Raw genomic sequence first — 20,424 nt, forward strand, 5'->3', positions numbered from 1 at the left:
ACAAAACAGCTATCAGTTATCCCAATTCTACTAATCTACTATTATACTAACAGATAACATCTTACCTCGCAGCAGCAGTAAACTAACAATATATCTATATAGTAATTTTATATCTTTATCTGCTGACTTTTTGTATTTGATTGTGTATTTAATTTTTAATGGCATAGTACTGCCAAAATGAAACTGTTTTCTATGAATATTGCATTATTATTATTTTTTAAATGCCCTTTTCTGACAGAAGTGTCCCTCTGACCAGTCCAGTACCGGAAAGTTTACACCTCTTCATTACCAAGCCTGTTTTAGTAGATTTTGTTTTTTGTTTTTATGTAGCTAAATTAAGAAAGCCATGTGATGGTTTGTCTTTTGTGAAATAAGTTGCATTTTTGCATAGCACTACTGTGGGGGACATAACTTATTGATTAACTTTTAATTACTCATTTTGGGAGAATGACAAACAAAGCAATTCCACCATGGTTCCCTGGGTTTTTAAATGAATGCCTTTCACCTAGTGTCAGAAATGAAGTGTTAGACCTTTATTCTGTGGGTCAGTATGATTATGGCAATACCAAATATGTACCGTATTTTTCGCCCTATAAGACGCACCTAGGTTTTTGAGAAAGAAAATAAGAAAAAAAAATTTTTTAACCAAAAGGTGTGCTTTTGGTGGGTTTTGAACTAATGGTGGTCTGTGCATGACACTACTATGGGGGATCTGTGGATGGCACTGTTATTGTCATGCCCTGCTCAGGCTATGTGCGGAGGTCTGCCAGATTAGCAGCACGTGTCTAGCCTTTTGTTTTGGAGTCAAGCTAGATCCGCCTTCCTTCAAGTGCACTGGGTGGGGTCGTTGGTTTCAGTTTAAATCACACCCACTGTTCCCTGCGGGTTATAGCTTCTGTCTGGCTCTGTGTTTGCAAGGAAGGATTGGCTGTTCCTGCTCAAAAGATAAGTTGGTTTTTTGTTCTCTTGTGGTTTGCTATCTAGGCTGTTAGAGAGACGCCTGCCCCTCCAGGTGCGGAGGGAGCAGGCTGCCTCTATTCCCCCTTTCATCATCTTAGGGATTTTTAGGGTATTCTCAGCCCAGGCACGAGGACACGTTATTCCCACCTTAAGGGTCTGAACGTGGGCTTAGCAGAATAGGGAGAGCTGGTAGGGATTTATCAGGAGGTGACCTTGATCCCCAGCTTCTCGTCTAGAAACTTGTTTGTTTATTTATCTGTGTTTCTATACCCTGTCCGCCGTGACAGTTATGGGGGGGGGGGGATCTGTGGATGGCACTGTTATGGGGGGGGGGGGGGATCTGTGGATGGCACTGTTATGGGGGGGGGGGGGGATCTGTGGATGGCACTGTTATGGGGGGGGGGGGGGATCTGTGGATGGCACTGTTATGGGGGGGGGGGGATCTGTGGATGGCACTGTTATGGGGGGGGGGATCTGTGGATGGCACTGTGATGGGGGGGGGGGGAGATCTGTGGATGGCACTGTTATGGGGGGGGGGATCTGTGGATGGCACTGTTATGGGGGGGGGATCTGTGGATGGCACTGTTATGGGGGGGGGGGATCTGTGGATGGCACTGTTATGGGGGGGGGGGGATCTGTGGATGGCACTGTTATGGGGGGGGGGGGATCTGTGGATGGCACTGTTATGGGGGGGGGGGGGAGATCTGTGGATGGCACTGTTATGGGGGGGGGGATCTGTGGATGGCACTGTTATGGGGGGGGCGATCTGTGGATGGCACTGTTATGGGGGGGGGATCTGTGGATGGCACTGTTATGGGGGGGGGATCTGTGGATGGCACTGTTATGGGGGGGGGGATCTGTGGATGGCACTGTTATGGGGGGGGGGTCTGTGGATGGCACTGTTATGGGGGGGGGGGATCTGTGGATGGCACTGTTATGGGGGGGGATCTGTGGATGGCACTGTTATGGGGGGGGGGATCTGTGGATGGCACTGTTATGGGGGGGGGGGGATCTGTGGATGGCACTGTTATGGGGGGGGGAATCTGTGGATGGCACTGTTATGGGGGGGGAGGGATCTGTGGATGGCACTGTTATGGGGGGGGGGGGGGATCTGAGGATGGCACTGTTATGGGGGGGGGGATCTGTGGATGGCACTGTTATGGGGGGGGGGATCTGTGGATGGCACTGTTATGGGGGGGGGGTCTGTGGATGACACTGTTATGGGGGGGATCTGTGGATGGCACTGTTATGGGGGGGATCTGTGGATGGCACTGTTATGGGGGGGGATCTGTGGATGGCACTGTTATGGGGGGTGATCTGTGGATGGCACTGTTATGGGGGGGGATCTGTGGATGGCACTGTTATGGGGGGGGGATCTGTGGATGGCACTGTTATGGGGGGGGATCTGTGGATGGCACTGTTATGGGGGGATCTGTGGTTGGCACTGTTATGGGGGGGGGGGGTGATCTGTGGATGGCACTGTTATGGGGGGGTGATCTGTGGATGGCACTGTTACGGGGGGGTGATCTGTGGATGGCACTGTTATGGGGGGGGGTGATCTGTGGATGGCACTGTTATGGGGGGGTGATCTGTGGATGGCACTGTTATGGGGGGGGTGATCTGTGGATGGCACTGTTATGGGGGGGTGATCTGTGGATGGCACTGTTATGGGGGGGGTGATCTGTGGATGGCACTGTTATGGGGGGGTGATCTGTGGATGGCACTGTTATGGGGGGGGGGGGTGATCTGTGGATGGCACTGTTATGGGGGGGGGGGGGGTGATCTGTGGATGGCACTGTTATGGGGGGGGGGGGGGGTGATCTGTGGATGGCACTGCTATACATGTGTCACCCACAGATCACCCCCCCCATAACAGTGCCATCCACAGATCCCCCACCCCATAATAGTGGCATCCGCAGATGCCCCAATATACCGGAGCTAAACCTGTGGGAGGGGCCAGTGGCATGCAAATGCGGCGGGGCCGTTGCGGTCACTGTACTCCGGCCCTGCCGCTCACTCACTGCTTTATTGCCTAAACCTTTTATAATAATAACTTTAATTGAAGTTCCGATCCCCAGCCCCATCTGTACTACTTACTAAATGTCCTGTAGCAGGCAGAGCGGGCGGCTGGCCATAACTCACTGACGTCACGTGCCTGCGCCGCCTACTTTATGAATGAAGTTGTATATATGTAAATGTGTAAATGCTGCACAGAGCAGGTGTTTGGCAATAAGAAGTATAAATGTATTGCCCATGAGATCTCCATCTTAAGAAAGCATAATACAACACTAAGATCACTTACATTTGGCCCAATATTTATCTATGTCCAGCTTTTTTTTTCTTCTTTTTTTAAGGGGTTGTCCAGGATAAAAAAAGGCTGTGTGCGGTATTGCAGCTGAGCTCCACTGAAGTGAATGGAGCTGAGTTGCAATATAATGCATAACCTGTGGACAGGTGAGATGCTGTTTTAGGAAGAAAGCAGCTACGTTTTCCTTATCCTGGACAACCCCTTTAATGACTTCAACACTCATAAGGAGCCACACCACTCACAGACAAGGCTGCCCCACAATAACCAAATATCGGCAGCAGTTTGGGCATAAAATACATTATACAAGGAGAGCAGTACATGAACTTGTGAAAGCTCCAGGTAAACGCTCATAATTACTAAATTTCAATAACTGGGGTCATTTGACATCAGGGATGTTAAAGGGGTTATCCCCATCTTTACCCCTCCAGCCCACTTAATATGAGCATTGGAGCATGAAATGTATGGCTGTATATATGTAAAATGTATAAATGCTGCACAGAGCAGGTCAAGGGCTTTTTTGTTTACATTTGCACACTACTAGGCGGATGATGTCACCGGCTCTGATGGGTAGGTTTTAGTGCTGCCCTAGCTGTTTTATGATCCAGTGCTAAAGCCTGCCCATTTAGTGCCAGTGACGTCACCGGGCTCACTGCTAGGCAGAAGCCTCCGTCTAGTAGAACCCATGGAGAGCCCGGTACTCCAATGCTCATATCAGGGGAGGGCAGAGGGGTGAAGATGGGGATATGTCCAAATTCAGCTCCGAACCCAGACAACCCCTTTAATTCTGCGATTTATACACTATATCCTTATCACCACTGGAAATAAAACGGATGGACAAGAAAGTTACCAAAATGACACCCCATCTTTGCCATCATTTCCAGCTTTGTAGCTATTGGCTGAAGCTGAAATTCACAGGCGTCCTGTTCAGTCTGCCCCTGCATATAAGGCTACATGCACACGAACGTTGTTTGTTTCCGTGTTTTTTTTTTTTGCAGATAGGATACGGACCCATTCATTTCAATGGGTCCGCAAAAAACGCGGACAGCACACCGTGTGCTGTCCGCATCAGTATGTCCGTTCCGTAGCCCCGCAAAAAAAATAGAACATGTCCTATTCTTGTCCGTTTTAGGCATTGTTACAATGGATCCGCCAAAAAAAAAAACGGATGGCATAAGGATGTCATCTTTTAAAAAAAAAATTTTTGAAGCAGATCTGCAATTTGCGGACCGCAAAAACATACGGTCGTGTGCATGTAGCCATCTTGTCTGACACATATATAGTGCGTCCAACAATCACTGCGTTGCCAATGAACTAAATAGGGTCACATGGTGACTCACAAGTTCCTGCAGCTGCCACCCCAGTCTCAGAAGAAATCAAGGACTGCTGTACTTTTCACAATTCTGGGGTAGCGGTAACTTGTGACCCTATTCAGTTCAGTCGCTGCACTGCTACAGTGATCGCTAGTCACGCAAGAGGTGTTGCAGGCAAGATTGCCGTGGAGCCCCAGCTTTACACTGGTAATAAGGAGAGCTCCATGTTAGCCATCTTAGTAGCAGAATTACCTTGAGTTTCACTTGACGTTTATAAAATGCATGAAACCCTTTCATTTCCCATTATAGATCTCCACTTTACAACATGAAATAAAGAAAAGACTAAGTAACTAATAATGAAAAGAAATAGCGTAAACGGTCGTGTGCACGAGGCCTAAAGCAGATTGCCCAAATTTGTGATGGAGGTTTTTGGCAGTGCAGCACGGACAGGTGAAGAGCGTTTGAACATCAGTTTCAAATATATGTCAGTAAAACGGTGTGCAGCGCAGTCCTCCGTCCCTCGGCACAGATCACTACAAGTCCAAGCAGCTTCAACAGCCTCAATGCTGCTCATCAGACCCTTCTTAATTCCTTCAGCTACCGAATTAAGAAATACGTGGCATTGTTGGGGAACTTACCTGCATTAGCTGCTGCAGTTTAAAGACCCGCTTGTAAATTGCTGAATTTGGGACATTATAGCGCTTTGCATTCTCAAACATCAAATTTAAATCTGCCTCCAGATGATCCAGATTATCATAGTCTTGGTTCTTTAGTTTTGTTCTGGAGAAGAAAAAAAACACACAGGTCAGACATTTGTAATACCTAAAACACATATTAAAAATCAGGTTGCTGTGGCTTCCAGGGCAACCCACCGGTACCCTCTGATCGTGGGCACCAATGGGCCTCTGTAAAACTACTTATGTGCTGCAGTCAGCAATGATGGCATCTGAGGGGGTTAACCAGATAGGATCAGAGCCAACCTAGATGTGGCACATTGGAGTAGGGGGAGAAGCTGCTGCTATTAATCAGTAGCTACCCGGCACTCACACATCTGCAGAGTTCTGCTGGGGCAAAATAATAATACACTTGCATAAATCGAGAGAAGCATTGAGGGGATTTAAAGGGGTTGTCTGACTAAAGCAAATGGCATTTATCATGTAGAGAACGTTAATACAAGGCACTTACTAATGTACTGTGATTGTCCATATTGCCTCCTTTACTTCCATCACATTATACACTGCTCGTTTCCATGGTTACGACCACCCTTTAATCCAGCAGCGGTGGTCATGCTTGCACACTATAGGAAAAAGTGCCGGCCTCTCTGGCAGCTGGGACCCTGGGAGTGCACACAGAAATGCGATTTTTCGTATACTGTGCAAGCATGACCACCACTGATGGATTGCAGGGTGGTCGTAACCCCTGGATATGACCAGTGTATAATGAGATGGAAAAAAGCTTACAGCCAGCAAAGGAGGCAATATGGACAATCACAATACATTAGTAAGTGCCTTGTAGTAACTTTCTCTACATGATAAATGCCATTTGTTGAAGTGAGACAACCCCTTTAAAGTGCATTTCATGACGTATTCAGCGGTCTGCTAAGAAAATGTACATTAATGTATGCCATAAGGAGACACTGGTTTATATAAAAAGGTTGGTGGGGTAGTTCGGTTACCGCAAACTATCCCCTTCCACTGGCCTGCCAGATAGTCAAGTACAGCGCTCAGCTACTATTGGCAGTCCCATAGAGAATGAACAGAGGAGCAATGCAGCTAATAATCATAAAATTAAGGAACGTCTATTTAGTGAGGCAGATATTGTCATCTGGATTTTCATCAATGACCACATGAAGAGGATTTACCTAATCTGCTGTAGAGCTATGGGGTTCTTGATCTGCTGGTAATAATCTGGATACTTCTTCTTTGACGGGAGGTGGAAGAACGGTTCAGCAATCAGTTGACCCTGGTTATTTCGACAAGATCGAACGGTCTCATAAAGCTGATATAATGGGCTGGATATATCCATGAATGAGGTGATGCTTTCTCCTTCTGACTCTCCTTCCTCATAGCGGATGGATGGTGCTGCTACACAGACAAAAGATACCAAGTTGTTACTATCATTAGATTTACAATCAAAAGGGCTTGTCCAGGACCTAGATAACGATTTCTCAAGATAGACCTCCACATCAGTGAATCCTAACTCATCAGCTGTTTGGCAGAGCCATGTTGTGCTTGGATGAGCGCTGTGGTATCTTCATTGTATATTAAATGGGTTGTTCCTTCCCCCCCCCCCAGACGCTACAGCGTGACCTGACCCGCGGTGGTGAGCACACTTTCCTGGTCCCCACAGCTGGATTTTAGCTCTATCACACCACCTTGGAGGATGCAGGTCCCAGGTTTCTCTTCAGCGTCATCCTGTTTGTCGCAGGTCACGTAACCACCACAGCCAATAAATGACCACAGTGGGAACATGTCAACAGTGTGTCATGTGCCGTGTCACTGCTGCGGTGATTCAGCCTGCATCAAACGGGATGATGATGTGGGGAGACCTGCGACCTTCGGTGCCCAAGCGATGAGGCTGGAATCCAGTGGCGGGGACCAGGTAAGTATGCTCACCACCATAGGTCCGTCCATGCAGGCAGGTTTTTAAAACAAAAAAGCACCCAAGGGGTAAACAACCCCTTTATGCACAGTCCTTGTGGGCCAGCTGTTCCTGATATTGCACTTCAGTCCCAGCTGCACAAAGACCATGTGACTGGTGGATGCAACGTCACAGTCACAAGGTCTCATCCAAGCGTTGGAACCCCTTCACACATGCCTTCTACCCTTTTGTTCATAATCGTTTTTATTGCTTACCGTTTAGAGAAGCATCGTCCTCACTCTCTGAGCCGTACTGGAGAGCCATTGTGATGGCAGATAATCGATCCCCTTGTGCCGGCCTCTTGTTCCTAAAAAGTTAGACGTGCAACTTGTTACTAGAAGTAGATTATTAAACTCTGTCTATCAGGACATTTCATTGGAAGCATAGGACGGCTCACCAGGACAAAATGCAGCTCCACTATGGAATGCATTATAATGAAATAATAGCTGCTATGAACTATTCACAACATAACCACTAGATGAGAATGGCAGCACGCAGCCTCATTGTTAGGAGCTGCACTATGAATGGCTCACATCACTAGCACAGGGCTATCCCTGGGGGGCTGCTGATTCATAGCAGTGTCAGTACACACTCAGCAGTGGGTTCAAGACCCAAACATATCACAGCATAAGGCCCCATGCACACAGCCATATTTTTTTGCCTGCATCCATTCATTTCTATGTGGCTGCAAAAGATGCGGACAGCACACTGTCTACTGTCCGCATGTCTATGTCCATCCCGCGACCAAAAAAAAAAAAAAGTACACCATGTCCTATTCTGGTCTGTATTTTGGACAAGAATGGGTATTTCTACAATAGTGTGGGACGTGCGGAATAGTAAAGTGAGGAGCCCACATAGCCAGTGCCCATGTTTTGTGGATACGTGGTATGTGGCCTGCAAAAAAACTGATACGGTCATGTGCATGACACCTAAAAGATATATTAAGGTCTCTGCAAAACGTGGTACTTCCTTTATGTTCCACAGGCAACAGTGGGGACTATGAAAGGGAAACTATGATTTAACCACTCATCCCTTTCATCCATGTCCCCTCTTACAAAGACCACACTTGATGGACCGATATCTTTTTATATAAATAATAAGGCCTCTTTCACACCTACGTGGACCACGGTCCGTGAAAACCCGGCTTGCTGTTCTGCTGAGTGCACGGCGTCACTGGTTGCTATGACGCCGTGTGCTTCGTGCCGCCGCTGTACAGTAATACACTCGTATGATATATATGAGTGTATTACTCTACAGCAGCACAAAGCGCACGGCGTCATAGCAACCAGTGACGCCGTGCACTCAGCAGAACAGAAAGCCGGGTTTTCACGGACCGTGGTCCACGTATGTGTGAATGAGGCCTAACTCTTGGGTTCTTACCTGCTGCGGAGACTTGATTTGGAGTACTCAGTGCAGTCCAGTTCAGACTTTTTAAGTGCAAACAGTTTCTTGATTGTGTTGGCGTCCTAAGAAAAACAACAGCAACATAAACTACAACATATAGGCAAAATTCATGAAAGCGATACGTGTAAAATCATAACTATAGATAATGCATAATGAACATGAGAAGTATAAGGTGTCCTTGTATTAGTGAAAAAAAAATCTAAAAAGCAAAATAAAAGCAGTCATTCACTCACCTTGAACACCTGGGAACCTGGTTCGTTATAGGTCTTGGCATTCTTTGCTAGTAGATCAATATCCTTGGCCATTGCATTTAAGTTTTTGTAATGACCCGACTGTAAATGACAGACAGAACATGTGATTTAAGCCCCAAGATGTATAAAAAGTAAAAGAGCTTGTCAGAGATTTTGATACTGGTAGCCTATCGTCAAGAGAGCATATCCGTATCAGATTGGCAGAAGTCCGACTCCTGGCCGCCCTCCCGATCTGCTGCTTGCAGAGGCAGCAGTACTCCAGTGAGCGCTGCAGCCTCACCCTAGGCCAGTGATGTCACGTTCACCAGTCACATGGCCTAGGGGCAGCTCCGTCCAATTCAAGTGAATGGGGATGAGCTGCAATTCCAAGCACAGCCACTATGCAATGAGCACTGCACAGCTGATCAGCAGGGGTGCTGGCTGTATGATATTGATTAAAATACTCAGAATAGGTTAACATCCAGAAAACCCCTTTCACTGGTATCAAATCTGCAATATAGTCAGCTTACATACCTGAATCCTTTGGGCAATTGATTTCAGATCAATCGGATCTTTTATTATGGCGTAGTAGTCTGGGTAATGCTGTAAAATACAGCAGAACATTAATGTAAATTATGAAGGGTCAATGCAAATTAACATGCAACTCTAAAATGTCAGTAATACCATCAACAACTGCCTTTTAAAATGCTACCTATCACTATTTTAAAGGGGTTTATAGTCCCTGCAAAACTGGTGTGGGCAGCCAAGTGATTAAGGGCTCATGCACACGACCGTATGTATTTTGCAGTCCGCAAAAAATGGATTGAAACGGATGAAAATACGGATGACGTCCGTGTGCATTCCGTATTTTGCGGTATGGGACAGCTGACCCCTAATAGAACAGTCCTATCCTTGTCCGTAATGCAGCCCATAATGGGACATGTTCTATTTTTTTGCAGAACGGACATAGGGAAACGGAATGAGTAACTTCCATTGTTTTTGCAGACCCACTGAAATGAATGGTTCTGCATACAGTCCGCAAAATAAATAAATGGAACGGACAAGGAAAGAAAATGTTTGTTTGCATGAGCCCTAAATGTTCCCCTGCATTTAGAAGTGGATAGTTCAGTCTGCGGCTATATGCTTGGGGGTTCCTATTGCCCACAAGGACAGAGGCAAACCCCTATAAACAATTTTGGTAACTTGCGCAACCATGGATCAGGATCGGTTTTCTTCATTTTTTAAGTGCTTTTAACCTTGCTTATCTGCTATACATGGAAGTGCTGCTGTGTTTTCATACGTCTGGTTTTTTTTCATGTTATATTTTCTCGCTCGTTATCATTGGGGGACACAGGACCGTGGGTATAGCTTGCTGCTGCCACTAGGAGGCGACACTAGGCTAGAACTGTTAACTCCTCCCCAGCAGGCTATACCCCATCCAGCCAGGAGAGAGCATATCAGTATTTAGCTTAGTGTCTGTAGGAGGCAGACCTCCCTGCATTTTCACCTAGCGAATATCGTGTCATACATGACACTGTCGGCAGCACATCTCCTGTTTAGGCCTAGTTCACACGAACGTGTGTGATCCGTGGCCGTATTGCGGGCCGCAATACACGGCCACAGTTCCGTGTGCATTCCGCATCACGGATGCGGACCCATTCACTCCAATGGGTCCACAAATCCGGAATTGCGGAACGGCCACACGGAACGGGACCCCTCGGAAGCACTACGGAGTGCTTCCGTGGGGTTGCGTCCCGTACTTCCGTTCTGCAAAAAGATAGAACATGTCCTATCTTTTTGCGGAATGGGCGGATCGCGGACCCATTAAAGTGAATGGGTCCGCGATCCGATGCGGCTGACCTACGGCCGGTGATCGTGCATTGCGGCTCGCAATTTGCGGGCTGCAGCATGGGCACGGGTCACACACTCGGCCTTAAAGTTTGTTCAATGATCAACCCCTTTGAAGGTGCCGTATATATGCCTCAGGGTACCTGCACAAGGTGCGGATTACACACAGTTTCTCCGTGTGGATTTAGTGCGGGAAAAAACGCAGCGCGGTACAGTACCAGCAAAGGTTATCAGTTTAGACAAATCTCATGTACACTTTGCTTTTTTCTTAGATTAGGAAATTGGCCTGTTGTGTGAATTTTGAAATCGGCAGCATATCAATTGTTTGCAAGAGTCCGCATCTTCTATATAATGGTTTTTCCCAAAAATTTCAATAGGTTGTTAACATAAAAATAAAATCTGCATGAAAATCTGTGCTAAAAAAAAAAAAAACGCACTAAAACTGGGATGAATAGTGAAGGATTTAGGCTACTTTCACACTGGCGTTTCTGGGTCCGCTTGTGAGATCCGTTTCAGGGTTCTCACAATCGGCCCAAAACGGATCAGTTCAGCCCCAATGCATTCTGTAAGGATAAGGATCCGCTCAGAATGCATCAGTTTGCCTCCGTTCAGCCTCCATTCCGCTCTGGAGGCGGACACCAAAACGCTGCTTGCAGCCTGACTATGCGGAGCCAAATGGATCCGTCCTGACTTACAATGTAAGTCAATGGGGACGGATCCGTTTTCACTGACAATATGGTGCAATTGAAAACGGATCCGCCTCCTATTGACTTTCAGTGTAAGTCAAAACGGATCCGTTTGCATTATCATGAACAAAAAAAGAAATAAATAAATTTGTATTTTTTTTTTTCATGGTAATGCAAACGGGTCCGTTCTGAACAGATACAAGCGTTTGCATTATAGGTGCGGATCCGTCTGTGCAGATACAAGACGGATCCGCACCTAACGCAGGTGTGAAAGTAGCCTTATGTGCGTTTTTTTTTGTGCAGATTTCTTGCAGATTTTCAGGTACCCTTATAGTGTACGTCTTACAGCAGCCTGTCTTGACCTCATGAAACAACCGTATTTTTTTTCCTTAAACCGGATATTTATCAAAAGGAAACTAAATTCTAATTTAGCATTTCACATGTCAATTCCACGGATTAAATATTATGAATTAAAGGATGAAATAACCAAAATATCTAGGCGTCCTTTTCTTAAACCCAATCAATGTGGGCAGGGAATATTCTATTTATAGCTAATCACTTACCACTTTAGAAGGGACTTTCTGAAAGAGTTCACTTATCAGTCTGCCATTCGGATCCGCAGCAGTGGTTACAGATTCCAGCAGCTGTTCCAAGATGGGCTTTAAGTATTTCTGTGAAGTCTAAGAAAATTAAAGAAAGAAAAAAAAAAATCGTGTGTAAAATTTTTAAATTAAAAATAACAAAAAAAAAAAAAAAGAAACGAAAATGGAACCTTGAAAGAGTGTGCACCCACATTTACTATCTTGGCTGCGCCTGAATGCTGCGATTTGTGCCAAAATGTAGTGCATTTTATTTTAAAAATACAGTACCCTGAAAAAGTATTCATCCCCTTTGAACTTTTACACCCACAAACTTAAATGTATTTTATTGGTAGTTTATGTAATAGACCAACACACAGTAGCAAGTATGTGTAAAGTCAAAATAAAATGATACATAGTTTTCAAAATTTTTAATAAATAAAAATCTGGAAAGTGGCGTGCATTTGTAATCAGCCCCCTGAGTCAATACTTTGTAGGCTGGTAACGAACGTTAAAATAAAACAAAAACTAACTTTATTGTGGATTATAGGGTCCATTCACATGTCCGTAATTTGGGTCCGCATTCGTTCCGCAATTTGCGGACCCATTCACTTTCAATAGGGCTGGAACGAATGCAAATCCGCATTTTCGGGATCCGCATCCGTTTTTTCAGGATCCAAAATTCCGTTCTTGAAAAAATAGAACATGTCCTATTCTTGTCCGCAATTGCGGACCAGAAAAGGCATTTTCTATTATAGTGTCTGTGATGTGCGGTCCGCAAATTGCGGATCGCACATTGCAGGTGTCCGTGTTTTGCGGATCCGCAAAACACTTAGACGTGTGAATGGACCCTTAATCAGAGGTATGCCTATAAATATTCCCTTCAATCCTACTGCTCCCAATGAAGTGTAAAGATACACTAACAGTGCGTCAGCCAGGTAGTTTTCCAACACTGGTATACACCTCAGCTACGTATCAGCTGCTACAAAGAGCAACAATGGCGACCAGCCGCGGTAGTAAACAGCCCAGTCTATACCAGTGAGGTTTTAGGCAGCAAGTCAGCGCTCTGTATTGTGTTTTACAGCAGCGCTCACTTAGGCTACATGCACACGACCGTATCTGTTTTGCGGTCTGCAATGAAAACGCAGTTATAACTAATGAAAGGCATTTGGGAATATATTTATTGCCAAGTAATATTTAAGTATTTTCATTTTCTTAATTCCCGGACAACCCCGTTAAAGGCCAGATTTGTGGATCACACAGGTGTGACTTTGTGGGGAAAGGTGTTTGGTAATTGGAAAAGGAAAGTAACCATGGCTTAAGTTGCACCATTTCGTGCCCAAATTTTGGCAGAAAAATTCTATTGCAAGTAGGTCATGCAGTAGTTAATATAAACTTACACTAGACAGTCTAAGGCCTCATGCACACGGCCGTTGTTTGGGTCCGCATTCGAGCCGCCGTTTTTGCGGCTCGGATGCGGACCCATTCACTTAAATGGGGCTGCAAAAGATGCGGACAGCACGCGGAGTGCTGTCCGCATCCGTTGATCCGTTCCGTGGCCCCGCAAACAAAATAGAACATGTCCTATTCTTGTCCGTTTGGCGGACAAGAATAGGCATTTCTAACAATGGGCCGCCCGTTCCGCAAATTGCGGAAGGCACACGGACAGCTTCCGCTTTTTGCGGATCCGCGGACCGCGAAAAACGGAAAGGTCGTGTGCATGAGGCCTAAAGATGCATCAGATTAATCATCCAATGTCAAGGTGTGATTACACTGCCCGATGTATGGGCAGCGTGGGTGCTGATGAATGGGAACACATTAGCCACAGTGATAAATCAAGCAGATGTTTAGGATGTGAAATCTTACATTTACACTGTCTATTAGACAGGATTAGTAAATCTTCCCTTTTAAATTTTTTTCTTCTACACAGGCTTGAGATTCTGTCATAAAATTCTAAATCCGTGACAAATACAGAGTTCAAAGATAAAACCCTGGCTTCCTGCAGTTATGACTACTATGAAGCTTTTCACATGCTGTTAAATAAAAAGACTTATCAATAGCAAAATCTCATAGGAAGTGGTAGGAGCACGTAAAACGTAGCAAATCTAGTCCGCAGAGAATAAGGCCACAGAGAATTATAAAAGAATGATCGCAGGGTGAAGATAAAAACTTCAGCAAAGGTCGTCTCATGTGAATTTGCACTTTCTCAAGGTCTCAAAATTTTAAACAACTTGACTTTTATTTTCAAAAGTGTGCAGAGCAGCCAGCTAATGAGCGGAGCCAGACAGCCAACCCCTCCGGAGACCTCGCTAGCACCATGCAGACAATGGGGAGGAAGCTCCAATCTGAATCTATTAGTAAGCTGCTTTATTTTACCTTTTAATGTGTGCTTAGGAATTTTTGGCCATTAGGGTTGCCCCATTACAACAACTTATCCCCTATTGACTGGTTAAGGGATAGGTGTCCGATCACAAGAAGATGGGCCTGTGTTCCCTTGCTGGAATGGAGAGGCGAACATACATGTGCTCTGTCGCTGCACTCTAAGGGAGTTGTTGAGACTGGCGAGTATAGCGCTTGGCTAATTCCGGAACCCCAAAGTGATGAATGCAGCCCCAGTGTGCATGTCTGACCTGCCACTCCATTCATTTTGGGGGGCACGAGGGATACGTGATTCCCGTTCTCTTGACCAGCAGTAGGACCCCCACCAATCTTCTCCCTACTGGAACTCCCCTTTAAATTGAGCTAAAATGCAAAACACCACATGATGGGGTAGAGAAGCAGAGCATCTCATCTTATACAATTACTTTAAATATATGGAACTGAAACCCCTTGACCACTAACCTCTACTTCTGGAGTGTCCTGTGTATCCTCTTCGTCATCCTCATCATCTTCACATTCACCCTTCTGGATAAACTCATTACGTGTGCGTAGGTAAAGGTCCCACAACTTACAAGCTGCTTTGTATTCTGAAGTATCAGACTGGCAGGACAAAAAATAAAAAATAAGGTTTTTGTTCAAATACAGATACTGACATGGAAAATTAAAAATAACCACCAAAAAAATTCATAAAAAATATGTTAAACATAAAAATGCGATTTAAACAATAGGCCATTTTCTGATGACACATTCCCTTTAATTCAAGTCAATCGTCAGATGTGCTCTGTTCTCCTGATTTCAACGCCCCCCCCATCCCAATCGTTGTCCAATCCTTGTTTCCTGTGTTCTTGCGCTAAAGTAATCCGCACATGCGCAGTACAGTCCTGCAGCATGCCAGGGTTGCAAAGTACAGACGAATTTAGCCTTGGCAAGCATCAGGGCTGCAATAACGATCAAAAGCCCATTAACGAATGTGCTGCCTATTCTGGTATACCTGCATGCAGTGACATCTGCAGGGTCGGGCTGTGACACAGACAGTCCTGTACTGTGACAGGGATCAGAAATAACCAGATCAGGGACCAAGATCTGTAGGCGTCTCAGCAGTGACACCCATCCCCCAAATTGATTTGCTATAAGGACAATCTTTAAAAGGGGCTTTCCAAGTTATAGATACTAAAGACTCACTGAGTGTCAAACCCCCATTGATCAGAGCAGCCCCCAGCATCAGAACGAACACAGAGAGGTGTCAAAAGCAGGGGTCTCATTCAAGTGCCATGTGTCAGACCCCCACCAATCAGACACCGAACACCTCTGTTAAGGATAGGTCATCAATATCTCTAACCCGGAAAACCCCTTTAAGTTTCACCACTATTCTTCCATCCAAACAGACATTTTCAAAGCAAGGAAGTAAGAAATCTTAGGACCTCACCTTATAATACGTCTTTGCATTCTGAAAGAGTAACTGGAAGTCTGCAGTCAGCAGGCCGACATCCTCATACTCATCCATCTTCAGCTTCTGCTGGATTTTCATCAAGTCAATGGGTTGGGAAATGATGTTATAATAATCTGGCTGGTTCCTGTTGGTGACATTACATTTCATTTAACCCCTTGGATACTGGAGGTTTTTTTTCATTTGTTTTTCTTCCCTGTTTTCCCACAGCCATAACTTTTTTACTTTTCTGATCACATAGCCGTATGAGGGCTTGTTTTTTGCAGGGATAAATTGTACTTTTTAATGCCACCATTTAATAAAGCATACAATGTAGTGGGAATTGAAAAAGACAACGCAATTTATGCAGAAAAACTGACCCGAGCCCTTAATTCTTGATACGATTACAACCATACCACATACAGTGCTTCCTCAAGATACAATGGCCCCAGGATACAATATTTTCAGGATACAATGGTCTTTTCTGACCCATCGTAAGTTGAAACCAGACTCAACATACAATGTCTCAGAGTCAGACCCAACCAGTCAAGGTCACTTCTCTGGTAAAATAGCTGGATTAGTTTCTAGTTATCAGCTATTCCTGACTGTTACATGTAAGGACTTGTTTTATCTGCCTTCGTCATCTGCTTATTTTTCTTAAATCTTCATTTTCTCTTATCTTGGATGACATTTTGGGGCTTTGGAACCAAATACTCAACTTACAATGGTTTCAACATACAATGGTCGTCCTGGAACCAATATTGCAACTTGAGGGACTACTGTACATGTAAGTTTTGTTGTGCTTTAATACTGAAAAAAAGAAAAAACGTTTTACATTGCCATATTCCCCCCCCCCCTCATAACTTTTTTGTAGTTATATCTACAGAACTGTGTGGAAGCTCATTTTTGCAGGATGATCTGTAGTTTTTATTGATACCATTTTGGAGTGTGTGTGACTTTCTGATCACATTTCATAAAATTTTTGGGGGTGAGAATCATTGAAAAAATATTGAATCTGCTAGGATACTTTTTTCTGTAACTTCATTTACCATATAGGATAAATATTTTTTATATTGTACAAGTACGAGCATTTTCAGACGTGGCGATGCCCATGAAGTTTATATATTTTTTTTATTGTTTCTAAGTGAGAAAAAACCCAGCACTGCTGTATTCTAAACTGGTCACTTTATTGGAAGAAAAAACACTCAAGCAATAAAAAAACATAACCTTCTTGCAGCGTTTCAGGCACCCACGCCCTTTGAGTCTCTGCTCACTGTGACACGCCGACAGCCTTGTGGATATTGTGGTTCTCTGATTGGACTGGTAAGGGGGAGATTCCCCGTATCGTGTTTCTTTTTATTGTTTCTGTATTATAGGGATTCTGTCACCGGGATTTTGTGTACAGAGCTGAGGACATGGGCTGCTAGATGGCCGCTAACACATCCGCAATATTCAGTCCCCATAGCTTTATTGCGTCAAAAAAACGATTTTATATATATGTAAATGAGGCAAGTAAGAAGCCCAAGGAGCTGTTACTAACATTTCCGGAGCCCAGCCACACCGACTGTGAAGGAGCCCAGCACCGCCTCGCATACTCCGAATCTCCTCCTTGCTCCCCAACATCACAAAGCTAGAGTGCCGTAATCTCGCGATGTGCGAGCTAGCGCATGTGCAGTGTCAGCATAGTGTTCCTTCCCTGTGCTGGCATCAGCCTCAGGGAACGAACTGCGCATGCGCTAGCTCGGGCATCGCGAGATTACGGCGCTCTAGCTTTGTGATGTTGGGCTCAGAGTCAGAGAACGCTGGACTCATCTCTCAAGCATAGAGGAGACAGGACTCATCTAAGGTTAATTTACATATCTATAAAATAGTTTTTTTTACACAATAAAAGCACACAGAGCTATGGGGACTGGATATTGCGGATGTTCTAGTGGTCATCTATCAGCCCATGTCTTCAGCTCAATACCCAAAATCCAGGTGACCGGTTCGCTTTAATTTCATTTAAGGGGGGGAGGGGGGGGGGGTATATTTAAATTTTTATACTTTTTACTTTAGTTTATTTATTTTTTTACAGCCCCTCTAGGAGGCTACAATATGCAGTACTCAGATTTATTACAGCTTATACTGAATTCCCATAGAACGACAGTACAAGCTGATTTTGCATATATCCTATGTTGGCCTGCCACCTGGTGGCCAACATAGAAATTGTACCTCTAACACGCTGGGTCTCTCCAGATAGACTTGGAGTATTAGAATCAATGATTGTCCTCCCTGATTGCTACTTCTGGGTTTTTCGCTATTTATATGCAGTGGTGACACTTGACCACGTCATCTAAAAGCTTAAATGACTGCAATCGGCATTATTACTGGTCGCAGACATTAGCTGCTGGCCTCCACTGTTTGAAACAGCAGAGATCTGCTGGCTATGGCCCTCGCTGCACGCTTGAGCAGCCACCATGTTTAAAGAACCTCCTATCGCTGTACATGTACGGTGCTAGGAGCCTAAGGGTTAAAGGGGTTGTCTGCTTTTTATTATTGATGACCTATACTCAGGATAGGTCATCAATATCAGATCGGCAGAGGTCCGACTCTCAGCACCCCCGCTGTTCAGCTGTTTGAAGAGAAGGAGAGCACTGCCTTATCTGCTCTGTTTACCTGCTTGCTGCAGAAATTGCAGTGGTGAGCAGGTGTAATTACAAGTATAAAATAAGGGGTTGGGTCAGCACAACCTGCCTGCAGGTGCACATCACTATGGCGAAATACATATACAAACGGAAAATGCAAATGTGATCGCACACTACATCCAGCACTCTGCCCTCCATGCTGGATGAGACATTGGTTTATATTTTGGCCAAAGCATAGTAAGCCACTCACCGCGTCAAGGCTGTCTCATGAGTGGTCCCTAACTCTTGTTCCTACCTGTTCATGGGCCATGACAGCCACATAAAATCCAGGGAATGCAGGTCAGCATGCAAGCCAAGTACACTTTGCTTGTAATCTGTGCTGACCCAACCCCTTATTTTTTTCTTTGTAGTATATATTGGAGGCGTGGCGATCTCTATGCAGTCATGCACACCTGACCAGTTAATCTGTCCTTGAGGCTGGTTTTAAAGTCAGTATAAAACTGAGTCTGCTTGTATAGAACCTACCATTAGCCATCTGGCTCCAGGAGAAGTATATGGTGGGTTCAGCATGCATGTTGGTACTTGCATCCCTGGATCCGATGAAAGCTGTAATGGCACCGGACGGGGTTACAAGCAAAGTGTACTTGGCTTGCATGCTGACCTGCATTCCCTGGATTTTATGTGGCTGTCATGGCCCATGAACAGGTAGGAACAAGAGTTAGGGACCACTCATGAGACAGCCTTGACGTGGTGAGTGGCTTACTATGCTTTGGCCAAAATATAAACCAATGTCTCATCCAGCATGGAGGGCAGAGTGCTGGATGTAGTGTGCGATCACATTTGCATTTTCCGTTTGTAATTACAAGTATGGCGTCCCAATTCACTTGTATTGGACGGCTCCGTCTGTTCAAGTGAATACTACACAGCCATCTCATAGAAGTGAAAGGGCACGCCATACTTGTAATTACACCTGCTTACCGCTGCAATTACTGGGGAGAGCAGGTAAACACAGCAGAGAAGGCAGCGCTTGTATCAACGCTGTGGTCTCTTCAAACAGCTGATTGGCGGGGTTGTCGGGAGTCAGACCTCTGCTGATCTGATATCATTGACCTATAGCGAGAATAGGTCATCAATAGCAAAAAAGCCGACAACCGCTTTAACCCGTATGATACCAGCGCCGTACATGTACCGCGCAGAAAAGCGGGACACAAATCCCAGCGCCGTACATGTAGGAGATCAGCGGCAGGGGTCCGGCAGTCACTGATAGCCGGACCCCTGCTGTATGCGCCGGCATCAGTGAAAACACAGATTCCGGCGCATTACCCTTGCACGGCCATGGTCAGCGCTGACCGCGGCACGTGCGGTATCCTGCCGGATACGCGTGTCCATCGGGTCCCTGCGCTGTTGTGACGGGGACCCGATGGCAGGGAAGGCAGCCTGATGCCTTCCTTAGGCATCGTGGCTGCCTTCCGTGACAGCCTGTGAGATCCAGCCCCCTGGATCTCACAGGCAGGAAGCTGTAAGTGTATACACTGTATACACTTACAGCCAGTGCATGACAATACAGAAGTATTGTAATGCATTGTAAAGGGGATCAGACCCCCAAAAGTTAAAATCCCAGAGTGGGACAAAAAATAAAGTGAAAAAAGAAGAAAATAAAGTTTTTATAAAAGGGAAAAAAAAGAAAAGTAGACATATTAGGTATCACCGCGTCCGTATCGACCAGCTCTATAAAAATATCACATGACCCCTCAGATGAACACCGTCAAAAAAATTAAATAAAAACTGTGCTAAAAAAACTATTTTTTGTCACCTTACATCACTAAACGTGCAACACCAAGCGATCAAAAAGGCGTATGCCCCCAAAATAGTATCAACCTAACAGTCACCTCATCCAGCAAAAAACTAGCCCCTAAGACAATCGGCCAAAAAAAAACTAAACTAAAAAAAAAAAAAATTAAAATAATAAAAACTATGGCTCTCAGAATATGGAGACATTAAAACATGATTTATTTATTTTTATTTTAAAAA

At 45.1% G+C, this 20,424-nt stretch overlaps 1 protein-coding gene across 1 annotated transcript in view; it reads right to left on the reverse strand.

The window, feature by feature from the left end:
* Window positions 1-20,424, reverse strand: part of PBRM1 (polybromo 1) — a 90,568-nt gene that overhangs the window by 62,281 nt on the left and 7,863 nt on the right. The window contains 9 exon segments of the mRNA XM_040408786.1: window positions 5,217-5,358; window positions 6,440-6,662; window positions 7,434-7,525; window positions 8,599-8,684; window positions 8,856-8,954; window positions 9,387-9,455; window positions 11,950-12,066; window positions 14,806-14,943; window positions 15,770-15,917. Of these exon segments, the coding sequence (XP_040264720.1) occupies window positions 5,217-5,358; window positions 6,440-6,662; window positions 7,434-7,525; window positions 8,599-8,684; window positions 8,856-8,954; window positions 9,387-9,455; window positions 11,950-12,066; window positions 14,806-14,943; window positions 15,770-15,917 (1,114 nt within the window).

This window comes from Bufo bufo, chromosome 9, assembly GCF_905171765.1.
Source record: "Bufo bufo chromosome 9, aBufBuf1.1, whole genome shotgun sequence".
Taxonomy (NCBI): Eukaryota; Metazoa; Chordata; class Amphibia; order Anura; family Bufonidae; genus Bufo; species Bufo bufo.